At 44.2% G+C, this 12232-nt stretch overlaps 1 protein-coding gene across 24 annotated transcripts in view; it reads left to right on the forward strand.

Moving 5' to 3' along the window:
• KALRN (kalirin RhoGEF kinase) overlaps positions 1 to 12232 on the forward strand; it is a 735103-nt gene that overhangs the window by 375849 nt on the left and 347022 nt on the right. For all 24 annotated transcript variants that reach the window (XM_066240737.1, XM_066240739.1, XM_066240742.1 and 21 more), the window contains one exon: positions 9425 to 9616. In XM_066240737.1, coding sequence (XP_066096834.1) covers positions 9425 to 9616 — 192 coding nt within the window. The remainder of the gene's footprint in view (positions 1 to 9424; positions 9617 to 12232) is intronic.

The raw sequence follows: 12232 nt of genomic DNA on the forward strand, positions 1-12232 counted from the left end.
ACTTGTGTATTCCCTATTGCCATTTTATAAATTGCTTTCTGTTAGTTTTATATCTTGTTTGATTCTTCTCTTTTGTTTTTCTATCTTTGTTTTTGTTTGTTTGTATTCCATACTTCTTTCCTCTGTTGCTACCTTTTTTAAGTCATGTGCTTTTGTGGTGGTTTTTTCAAGGGTGGTTACCATTAAGTAATAAAAAGGGTACCTACAATATTCATTGTAGTACCCTATCTTGCGAGTGTTTCTGCACTTCATCATCTTTTGCTACTGTTAATCTCTGTCCTCTCCCCCTTTTTTTTTGCTTTTGTTGTCACAGTTTAAATTTGGTTTTATGGTGTTCTTGGTGGAGCTTTTACTTGTGGTTTTGTTTTGTTCTTTAGATCTGGTTGGAAAACCCCCTTTAGTATTTCCTGGAGTGGGGGTTTTCTGATGATAAATTTCCTCATATTTTCTGTATTTGTGAATGTTTTTATTTCTCCTTCGTACTTGAAGGATAACTTTGATGGGTATAGTATTCTTGGCTGAAAGTTCCTCTCTTTCAGGACTTTAAATATTGAGGTCCACTCTCTTCTAGCTTGTAGAGTTTCTGCTGAAAAATCTGATGATAATCTAATAGGCCTTCCTTTATATGTTGTATTCTTCTTTTCCCTGGCTGCCTTGAGAATTTTTTTTTGTCGTTGGTTTGTGCCATTTTCATTATGATGTGCCTTGGAGTAGGTTTGTTGTGGTTAAGAAAACTCGGTGTTCTGTTTGCTTCTTGAATTTGAGGCTTTAGTTCTTTCCACAGGCTTGGGAAGTTGTCGTCTATTATTTGTTTGAATAAATTCTTCATTTCATTTTCTCTCTCTTCTCCCTCTGATATACCTATTATTCTTATGTTATTTATTCTTTTTGATGGAGTCAGACAATTCCTGTAGGGCTTTCTCATTTTTTTTAATTTTTAAGTCTCTCTCTTCTTCTCTCTGTTGTGCCTCAAGTTGCTTGTCTTCTATGTCACTAATCCTACCTTCTATCTGGCCTGTTCTATTAGCTAAGCTTGTTACCTCGTTTTTCAGTTCATGAATTGAGTTTTTCATCTCTGTTTGATTTGTTTTAATAGTTTCAATTTCCTTGGTAATATATTCTTTGTGTTCATTGAGTTGTTTTCTGAGCTCCCTAAATTGCCTTTCTGTGTTTTCTTGTATATCTCTGAGTATTTTTAGGATTTCTATTTTAAATTCTCTGTCATTTAGATCTAAGGTTTCCAATATATTAAATTTTTTCTCCATAGATTTTTCCACATTTATCTGTGTTACTTCTCTTTCTTTTGTATCCATGATATTTGATTTCCTTTTTCTTAATGGCATCTGAGAGTGGTCTTGTTGATAGCACTTCGCCTTCAGGGTGTGAAAATCTCGGATGCTCCAAGGATAGGTTTTTCTGTCTCTGGTTGTTGAACTTGTTGAAATTTTGGGGAGATTTTCGGTCCGTGTCCTCACGGCGCCATTTCTATGACGTCCTAAATTGAATATATTCATGATTTCATTTTATCTCCTTTGTTGGCTTATTAGTTATAATTCTTTATTTTGTTACTTTAATGTTTGCTTTAGGGTTTATAGAATGTGTTTTTAATTTATCACAGTTTACCGTCAAGTGATACTATGCTACTTTACATATAGCATAAGAACTTTACAGTAGTATACTTCTTTTTCTCCCTTCCTGGCTTTGTGCTATTGTTGTCCTATGTTTTGTTGACATGTATGCTATAAACCCCATATTATGTTATTATTTTTGTTTAGACATTCAGCTATCTTTTAAAGTGATTTAAATAATAAGAAAAAGTCTGACAGTTTTACCCATATAGTTAGAATATCTGGTGCTTTTCATTCTGTGTTTGGATCCACATTTCCAATTGTTAACATTTTTCTTCTTCCTGACAGACTTCTTGTAACCTTTCTTGTCATTCAAGTCTGCTAGTGAAAAATTCTTTTAGCTTTTGTATGCCTTGATATGTCTTCATTTCATCTTTGGTTTTGAAAAGTTTTTGTTTAGGAAATAGAATTCTGGGTTGACAGTTTTTGTTGTGTTTACTTTAAAGATGTTGTTCCACTCTTACTTGCAGTATTTTTTATGAGAAGTCTGCTGACATTGTTTATCTTGTTCCTTTGGTCACTTTTCTATTTTTTCTTTCTTTCCCACTTGATTTCATTAGATTTTTATGTGCCTTAGTATTTCTTGTGTTTCTTCTGTTGAGGGTTTGCTGAGTTTCTTGGATCTGGGGATTTATAGTTTCATTAAGTTTGAAAGCTTTTTGGTCATTTTGTTTTCAAACCTCTTTTCTACTTCCCTTCCCCTCCTTTAGGGATTTTAATTAATGTATTTGGCTTGCTTAAAGTTGTCACACAGGTCACTGATGCTTCATTTTATAAAATCATTTTTTTTCTCTCAGCATTTCATTTTGAATAATTTCTATTGCTGTATTCTCAAGTGCAGTAATCTTTTCTTCTATAATGTCTAACCTGCTGTTAATATCATCCAGCATATTTTTCATTTCTTGAAGTACAAGATCTTTTTTTATGTCTTTAATTTCTCTACTTAACTTTTGAGCATATGAAATAGTTATAATAATTATTTTTAATTTCCTGTTTGTTAACATTAAGATATATATCAGTTCTGGGTCAGTTTTGATTCATTTTTCTCTTCATTATAGGTTATATATCATATATATTTTTGCTTCTGGTATGCCTGGTAATTTTTAATCTTTTACTAGATAGTAGACCTTGTGAATTTTACCTTGTCAAGTGTGTGTGTGTGTATTAAGCTTTGTACTGTGATGTGATATGTTAAGTTATTTGAAATAAGTTGGATCCCTTCAGGTCTTTCTTTTAAAATTTGCTAGGCAAGCCCTGGCCAGTTGGCTCAGTGGGTATAGTGTCAGCCTGGCATGCAGAAATCCGAGGTTTGATCCCTGATGTATGGCCAGTAGTCACAGCTGTTGTGGTCACTCACATGCAGGTTCTCATTGAATTTGGACAGACAGTAAAGAAACAGTGGAGCCAAAAAATGGTGGGCCATTCCTTTATTAAAGTTTCGTACCGGCCAACAAGCAAACACACCCGGAAAACACTTCCCTTTCACTCATTTTGAGCTCCCAAAGCCCTGACACATTCTCCAGTTCCACAACCAAGAGAATCTTCTCCTATTCCTCCTAGAATCAAAGGCCCTACCAGTCTCAGCGGAGCTCACAAAAGCCCCTCACTTCTGGTTCCCCATCCGTACACCTTCTCTGTCTGTGTACAAACTGGCTTCTTCTTCAGGTCTCTGCATTCTCTCCACTCTCACTCTGCAAACACGGCTTCTTTTTGTCTCTTCTCCCTCTTTTTTTCAAAACTTTCTGGTGCAAAACCTCTCCTCCAGCAAACATTAGCAACACAATGACCCTTCTCAAGCAGGAAGGTAATTTGCAATTTCACAGACCACAATTACCTGGTGCTGCCCAGCCCCCAATGCGAACTATAAGCAAGCAAACATAAAAATCATAGTTTACAGTGGGGATGCATTCAGGGCAACACTAGAAACTATGTAAACACAATAAATTAAAATCAATTAAAAAAATCATAGTTTACAAACTTATTTGACCAACACCTGGTCAGTGCACATATGGGAGGCACCCATCTGCTTCTCTTCCTCTCCCCTTCTATCTCTCTTCCTCTCCCACAGCCAGTGGCTGGATTGGTTCAGCCATCGGCCTTTGGCACTAAGAGTAGCTCAGTTGATTTGAGCATCTGCCCCAGACAGGTGTTGCCAGGTTGATGCTGGTCAGGGCACATGCAGGAATCTATCTCACTATCTCCCCTCTCTCACTTAAAAAGAAAAACAAATTGTTAGGCAAGACCAGCACAGTGCTCAGTCTAGGGATTAGTATTCACCCCTGATGAGGCAAGGCTCTCCCGAGCACTCTACCCCATACCCAGTGAGTTGTGAGGTTTTCCAATCTGACTGGTGGGGGCAGGCACTCTTCATAGCCCTGTGTGAGTGCTAGAAACCATCCTTTCAGGTGGTTCTTTCCCCAGCCTCATGGTTTCCTCGCACACAGATGGATTCTCTGCAGATCTGTCCCTATTGGGCATGGAATAGAGGGGAAAGAGATGTACTTGTCACCTGTAAAGTACTATTCAAATGTGAGATTTGAGGCATTACCTTGATTTGCCTTTCATTCCCAATGTCAAGACCCAGAGATAAGTCTGTCCCCTCCCCAGTACCTGTGCTCCCATGTCCTTCTCCCTGATGCTTGTGTGCTTTTGCTTCTTTCCTCTCACTTCTCATTGGCCCCAGCCAGGCCAGCCTGGGAAACAGTCACTAGGGAGGGAGTATTTCCTGGTTCTCTGGTAGTCACATTCTCCAGTTCACACGGCCTCTTCTGAATAATAAGTGACTTCTCGGGCTCATCCTTCCTCATCCCTGGAGCATAGAGCTCAGGATGCTAGCTCCACATTATCACGGGAGTCAGTCAGCTCTTGATACCAGAAGCATTTTCATTCATTGACTCTTCCACCCCTTTCCCCTCTGCTTCAGCCCAGGGAGTCTGAAACCACACCTGTGTTGTTGGGGTGCTTGTATTTCCAGAGACCAGTTATTCTAGTATGTTCTGTTTCTTTCCTGAGGAGAAAGGAAAACAGGAATGCGCTAAGGGTGCACCAACGGGAATGAAAGGTAGGCTTAAGGGCTGAATTATCAAGCATTTTACCTGGTTGACACAGGGATGGGGGTTGGGAGGGAAGAGCAGGAACCATAGCCCAAATCTCTGACTCAGGCCTCTGGCTTCCACAGACCAGAGTCTCAAGGGCCGAGGGATTGCTATCCCAGCACCCATATCCCAGCATATCATGTGGAAATATTAATAAGGGGTCAAGTCCAAGGCAGAGGTCAGGAGGCTGGGAAACCAAGGGATGCCTAGGAACTACACTCATAATTAAGGCTGAACTCTGGCCCTGGGACAGAAACGGTTGTTGATTTGGTCAGAAGGTGAGCAGGTGCCTGTTGTGATTTTTGTCCCAATTTGGGGCAATGACAAGAATCAATGTAGTATGCTTGTCAGAATATTATCACTGATAATATTCTAGTTTATATTCTGTAAGCATAGTCAGTCCTGCTTTAAGACTGTGCCAGGCAGCAGGATAAATCAAATGGGATTGAACATTGAGCATGATTTCTAGCATGTAAGGTCTTAATGCCAGATATTCAATGAACATTAGGATTAGTGGCGATTAATGTAGTCTGTAATCTATTAATTCATTCACTATATTCGTTGAGCACTTTGGTGCCAGGCACTAAGGAAAAAAGGTAAAAGACATTTTTTGCCCCTAAGTGGATGAGAAAGGCAAACATTTGCTGACTCCAGGAGCCCAGAGGAGCGCACCTAAGCCAGCCTTAGGAGGGGAGTGGATATGAGGGTGGACTTCCTGGAGGAAGTGATGCCTGCACTGGGTCTTAACAGGCGAGTAAGAGTTGGTCAAGGAGGAAAGTAGAGGAAGGACATCCAGGCAGAAGCACAGAAGCAACGTCTGGTGCTGAGTTTCTGGGAGAGTAAGCGATTTGTTTCACGGGCTGTTTGGGGGCAGTGATGTGAGCTGATACTGAAGGGAAAACACAGATGTCAGAGCAAGAAAGGCCACAGTCGAGCGTTTTACCCCAAAGACAGGGAGAAGCTACTGAGCAGTTTTAAAGAGAAGAGCAGTATGACTGGATCTGAATTTGAGAAGCCCTTTCTGGTACTGAGGGGGAGGAAGGCTGGGCAGTGGGTAGAGCAGGGAGCCCAGCTTTTAATGCTGACTCCACTGCCCTCTCACCTGTCTTCACAGTCCCTTCTTCTCTCTAAAATCTCTTCTCTGGCTCTTCCCTTCCTTATCCAATGTGACATAGTGCCACTCCGCAATCTTAGGATGACTCACCAGATCCAAACACACCATGCTCATTCCCATCTCTGAGTCTTGTTTGTCCAGCAGACATTTAGTAAGTGCCCATTGTGTACCAGCCCGGTGCCTGGCTTGAAGCACCAAGGTTGAATGAGACACGGAACCCACCTTTCAGGAGCACACAGACCGCGGGGAAATACCCATGGAAGCACATTGTTACCGTGAGCATGGTGGTGGCTGTGGTATGAGATAAATGGTGTGCCGTCGTCAAAAGAGAGTCCTGTGTATGAGGAGCCTCCATTCTCTGCTAACCCTGCCCATCCACACACTCAGCCTTCACTCTGGACAGAGGCAGGGTAGAGTCTCTACAAACTGTTCACTGGTTATACCCCTCTTCTCCTCAGAACTGCTCAGTGGCTTCCCACGACTGGGGAGGAAAACACCTTAGTGTGGCGTTCCAGGCCCTTCTTCATCTGACACTGTGGAGAAATGGTTTGGAACTCGGGCCCCAAAGCTAGACAACAAGATTTTGATTTCATTCTACCACTTATGAGACATGTGACCTTGGCCAGAAATTCTTGTTGCCTTGGTTTCTGTATCTGTAAAATGGGTCTGGTGGCTGTACCAACTCCACAGATTTATTGCAAAGATTAAATGAGTTAATTTGCATATAAAGCTTTCAAACTGTCTTTGAAATGTGCAAAATATTTAATCATTACAGTGGTACCTTGAGATATAAATTTAATTCATTCTGGAACTGAGCTCGTCAGTCAGTCAACTCGTATATCAAACTGCCGATATTGGACCTGTGCGCCAATGCGCCAACTAGCGGCAGCTTCCTGAATCACGACTCGTATCTCGGAATTTCGCTTGGATCTTGAACAAAAATACAGACCGAGTCGCAGCTAGTATCTTAAAAAATTCGTATGTTGGTCTGTTCATATTTCAAGGTACCACTGTATTAGCTATTATTGTTCTCAGTTTTTACTCCTTTTCTTCTTTACACCCATATTGTGTAGAGAAACTTTAACCCCTAATTATCTATTATTGTGCTGCATGCTCCATTTTAGGTGTTGTCATATTATTTCTCTCAAGAATGATTTTATTCTCCTTTGAGGCAGGTACATTGTATATGTGTCTGTACTCCTGAGAGACCTACAGTGTTGGGTGTGTGTTAGGGTAACCAGCCATCCCAATTTGCCCAGGATTGGCAGGCTTTCTGGATGCTGAAACCAGAAAAGTCTTGGGCAAACCGGGACAAAAGTGTCCACCCTACAAGCTGTGGGCACTTTAGTTTTGCTTTTTATTTATCTCTTTTGGTCCCAAACATAACTTGAAAGCTTGCATTGGCTTTGCTACAAATTTTTATTTATTGGCTAGAAAATATAAAGTCACAACCTCTGGGTTTCTTTGGGGTTTCCTGAGATTCCTTTAAGTTAAAAGTGGAGGATCTGAGGAGTTCCTGAAAACACTGTCTTCCATCAGCTCTGGGTCTGTTTCCTAGAGACTGTGGCCAGCCCCGTAAGAGCGCCCTGAGCCTGGCCCGCAGCGCAGCGGTCTTCCACTGCCTGCCACTGCGCTCTCTCAGCTCTCCCAGGATTTCCGTCCTGACTCTGAGTGCTTCCTTCATTTACCTTCAGAATCAGTATACCCTTATTATCTCAGTGAAAAAACCTCTTTCTTCACACCAGGATCATTGGTTTTACTAGCAATTCCCCAGGTAGAGCCAAAGGGTGTTTCTTCCTGTTCAGTTCTGTCCCCGCTCCCAGCTCACCGGCTTTGCGTCAGTGTTTGCTTAGAGCAGTTGCTTTTCAGACCACATGTGTTAAGGACCCACTGAGGCCTCCCCTGGTGTTCCTCAAAGCCGTGACAAACGTCTGCTGAAGATCTGCCCACGTATCACGGAGAGGCCAGGGCAGCGGTCTCTGAAAGTTTCTACCCTAGTATATATCAGTTTGCTAGGGCTGCCTGAACAAAGTTCCCCAAACGGAGAAGCTTACACAACAGAACTGTGTTGTCTCGCCGTTCTGGAAGCTGTAAGTCCGAGATCAGGGTGTCGGGAGGGTTGGTGCTTTCTGCGGGAAATGTGGGGGATCTGTCCCCGTGCCTTTGCCTAACTCCTGCTGGTTTCTGGCAGTCTTTGTCACTCCCTGGCATGTCGTACAGCCTCAGATCTCTGACTTCATCATGACTGGGCTTTCTGCCTGTGTGTGTGTCCGACTCTTCACCTGGAGTTCTTTTTGTAAGGACACCAGTCATATTGAACTAGGGACCCACCCTGTTTCACTCTGACTTCATCTTAACTAATTACATCTGCAGTGACGATTTTGAAAGAAGGTCACATTGGGAGGTACTGGGGGGTTAGAACTTTAACAGATGAATTTAGAGGAGACATGATTCAACCCTTAACACCCAGGTCTTTGGGGGAGTCAAAAAAACTCCATGGAGGCCGTAGGCCTCTTCTCCACGGGTGAAATAAAGCACCATACAGTCAGTCATGGCTCACAAATCCATTTCCGGTCTCCATCTACTTTGTGTTTGCTACTGAGTGTTTCTGCTGCCAGATGCACACCATCACCAGTCACCACTTGTCACCACACTCATACTCTAGGACATTTTGTGACTGTGGCCATATTAAGAAATATAATGTACACCTAATTCATTAGCTTGAAATTGGAGAATATCAGGTCTTTTTAAAAGGAATTCTGCTAAGGAAAAGGTGTATCTGTGGCATATGTGTAATAACTGTTACATTGTGAGGAATAATAACTACAAGTTGGTTGACGTTTAAAATGCCCTGGAGAATAGCACGGTGTGTACAGACGGGTTGGAGGAGGGTGTGTGAATGTGCGTGTGGGTGCAGTAGCTTGTAATAAACAAAAATCCACAGCATCCTCCCCAACCTTCCTGCAAGCAAGAAGCCTTCCCTGTGCAGGGAACAGCCTGCATATCTGCACTCCGGCTGAGGCAGCTTCCTTCTGTCTGCTCCCTCAGTTGCTGACCCCTTCCCCTCCTAAGAGATAGCTCTGTTTCAAAAGATAAACACTCGTAGTTACCAGGAACTTGGGGGAAGAGTCGACGAGTCTCCCAGGGATTGTTCCCTGGTGTCTCACTAGCAGCCCAGACCGTCTTTGTGGGTGAGGCATTTAGGCTCTGGCAGCGACAGCCTGAGCTGCCAAGGCAGTGATGGATCTTCTTAAGGGTCAGAGTGGGTCAAGGAGCCAATGGGGACTGGAGACTCTCACATGTCTCCTTGCTTCTTTCCAGGGCACCCCACCTCCGAGAAATCCCAGGCACTCAGGAGGCACCTCGCTGGTGCCCACTTATGTGCCAGGCTGCCAGGCAGGCTGCTAGCTTGCTGCGAGGCGGCGGGCGGGCTCAGCGCTCAGCTCCTCCGTGCCAGATCAGGGAGCTGCCGGCTCAGCGCCCATGCCTTGCGCTCCAGCTCCGGGCAGCCCCGGGTGGGCCGGGGGAAGGCGCAAAGCTTGGTTCACGACAGCAAGTTGACTTTCTCTCACTTTTGTTGCCGGCAGAATACATACACCAATGCGGACAAGCTTTTAGAAGCAGCAGAGCAACTGGCGCAGACCGGGGAATGTGACCCGGAGGAGATCTACAAGGCAGCTCGGCACCTGGAGGTGCGCATCCAGGACTTCGTGCGCAGGGTGGAGCAGCGGAAGCTCCTCCTGGACATGTCTGTCTCCTTCCACACACACACCAAGGAGGTAAGAGCAGCTGGTGCAGAAGGCGCACTGGTTGGGATGGTTCGTTCTGGCAAGGGTGAGGTCAGTTTCCTAGCATAGTGACCCTCAGGGTATGCTCAGCGTCCTGGGTGGCCTGCGGGTTACTGATGTCCTAAGGTTGATGATACTAGCAATTTGCTCCTGTTAACCTGTACTTAGGTCACAAACAATGTGGGACAAAATTTCCACCTCATTTCTAGTGAGGGTGAGGGGGCCACTGAGGCAGGTGGTTTCCCAAGTCTGCTAGACTCAGCTGGGTCCTTAGCTGAAGAAATTTGGGGATGCCTGGTGTGGAAATAGTCACTCTCAGAGGAAGTATGAGGATCACAGACTCCCTTTCCACTGTGCACCCAGTCGCTCTTGATTGCTGTTTCGTGTCAGAAATCAGAATCCTGCAGAGCTTGGATCATCTTGGCTGCCAACAAGAAACATACAGTTTGCAAATGTGTTCTATGTTATTTTATTTAAAAAAAAAAACCCAGAAGATTAAATATTCATACTGAGTTCTGCCACAGGGTGATATTAAAGTAAGTTCTGTTGTTGCCTAATTGTGGAGTGACCGGCAGTGATGGAAGGGGGACTGAGGTGCCCTCCACACAGGAGGAAGTGGGCTGGCCCTACATCTGACCGAGTCATTCAGGAGGTGGACACAGGAGGCCGGAGGATGGGTTATGTTATGTTGTTGGCAGGACATACAGGCTCAGGAGAGGAGGGTTGCAAAGCTGCAATTGCTTTTCATTTCTGATTAACATGGGGCACTCTGAAATTGAGTAAGTGGCCAGCAAGGAGGCACCATTTAGCATCTTCTATAATAACACCCTTGGCAGGCATATTCATTAGGTACATGCATGCTTGTGTTCCCCGAGGAATTAATTTTAATGAAGTATTAATTAAAGTGTGATTGCTGCTCAGGAAAAAAAAAATTAACCCTATTTAATTAAGTTGATTTTTGAAATTTGAAATGCATTAAGAAGCCTGGTTATTACTACTTCACAGGCTTTCTGACACTGTGTGGGAATGAATGCAAATCACTGCAGTGCCTATCAGAGATAAACATGTAAAGATAATGTTTTCTAAACTGAGATTCCCAAGGCAGATGAAGGGCTGGCGAGCGCCCGAAGCTGGCTCTGCTTCCTCTCCACGGGACACGCAGCCGCTCTCTGATGAGTGTCTGTGAAGCAAGGGGCTCTGCTTCCTCTCCACGGGACACGCAGCCGCTCTCTGATGAGTGTCTGTGAGGCAAGGGGCTTAGCTTTAATCCAGGTTTTCCTGCCTGGTTGTCTGCTTGCTTGGGGCTCACCCGATTCTTAATAACGGTCTCAGAAACCAAAGGCATGTGTGTTCTCCTTTCATTGTGAACTGCGGGTGATGGAACGGAGCATGAATGAACAGGAGTCCTGTTCCTTGTGAGGCTGTGGGGGTGCTGGCTGCCCAGGGTTGGGGGACGGGGACTAGGTCAGTTTCCATGGAAGTACCACTCCTGAAAGAGTGACCATGGCTTCTAGGAGCCCTTTCTAGCTACATCTCCCACCTTCTGTACATGGAGCCAGGAAGCTTCAAGTCTCGTTCAGATTCCACTGCTGTAGAACCATGTGACCTCGTGTGAATCGCTCTGTCCCTGGCCCTGCGGAGCCTCCTCTAGAAAATTATGCAGTTGGACTCGGTGGCCCTACGACCCCTTATGGTTCTAATGTGAATTCAATATGGCTTTCTTTTTCTTCTCTTTTTTCTTTATTTGATATCAACAATTATAATAATTAATCATAGGAATTAAGCCTGAACTAGTAAACCTAAGATCTGGCTCACTGCAAGCATTCAATATATCTTAGCTAGTATATATTTTTTAATTGGGTACCTACCTCCTACTTGTCAGAAACATAGATCATCACATACAGTCCTCATGGCAATCTGATGCTATAGGGTTTATTAAACATATTTTCAAGTGGGGAGCTCAGGCTGGGGAAAGAACTTAGGTCACAGAGCTTCTTGGGATGCAGGGGCCACACCAGCCTCCCTGAGGACCGAGCCTTGTTCTCAGCTGCTGCCCACCCCTGCTGCCTCCCTCCCTTCCTCCCGTGCCTCCACCTCCCCTCTGCTCTCCTTCCTGCTCCTTACTCTTCTTTTTCCTCTTCACACTTTCAAACCCCAGAGGGGCTTGAGGGGAGGGGAGCCTTAGCTGAGAAATGTGAATTGCCGCCCAGGCTGTGAGTATGGGAGGCGGGACTAGTCATTAACCTTGTTTTCTCACGCATATCACAACCCTTGCTGAGCTTGGTCCTATCTGAACCTGAGACTTGTTTTCTCACTGAGGCTCAGCTTATAAGATTATGTTCTATGAAATAGTACTAAAGGGAGCAGGTGGAGAAAGAAAACCGGAACCAAACGGTGTTTAACACCTACTGTGTGCTATGTAATCTGTCTAATCAATAGCCATGAGAATGATCATTTTCATCCCAATTTTACATATCAGAGAACTTCATAATCCGCCTAAGGTCTTGCAGCTCGGATGTGTAGGAATTGACCCCAAGCCTTTCGCACCCCAGGGCCCACATTGTCTCTCCTTTGCCACACAGACTTTTACATAAAGGCCAGGGAAGA

This window comes from Saccopteryx bilineata, chromosome 8 (genome assembly GCF_036850765.1).
Source record: "Saccopteryx bilineata isolate mSacBil1 chromosome 8, mSacBil1_pri_phased_curated, whole genome shotgun sequence".
In the NCBI taxonomy this organism is placed as follows: Eukaryota; Metazoa; Chordata; class Mammalia; order Chiroptera; family Emballonuridae; genus Saccopteryx; species Saccopteryx bilineata.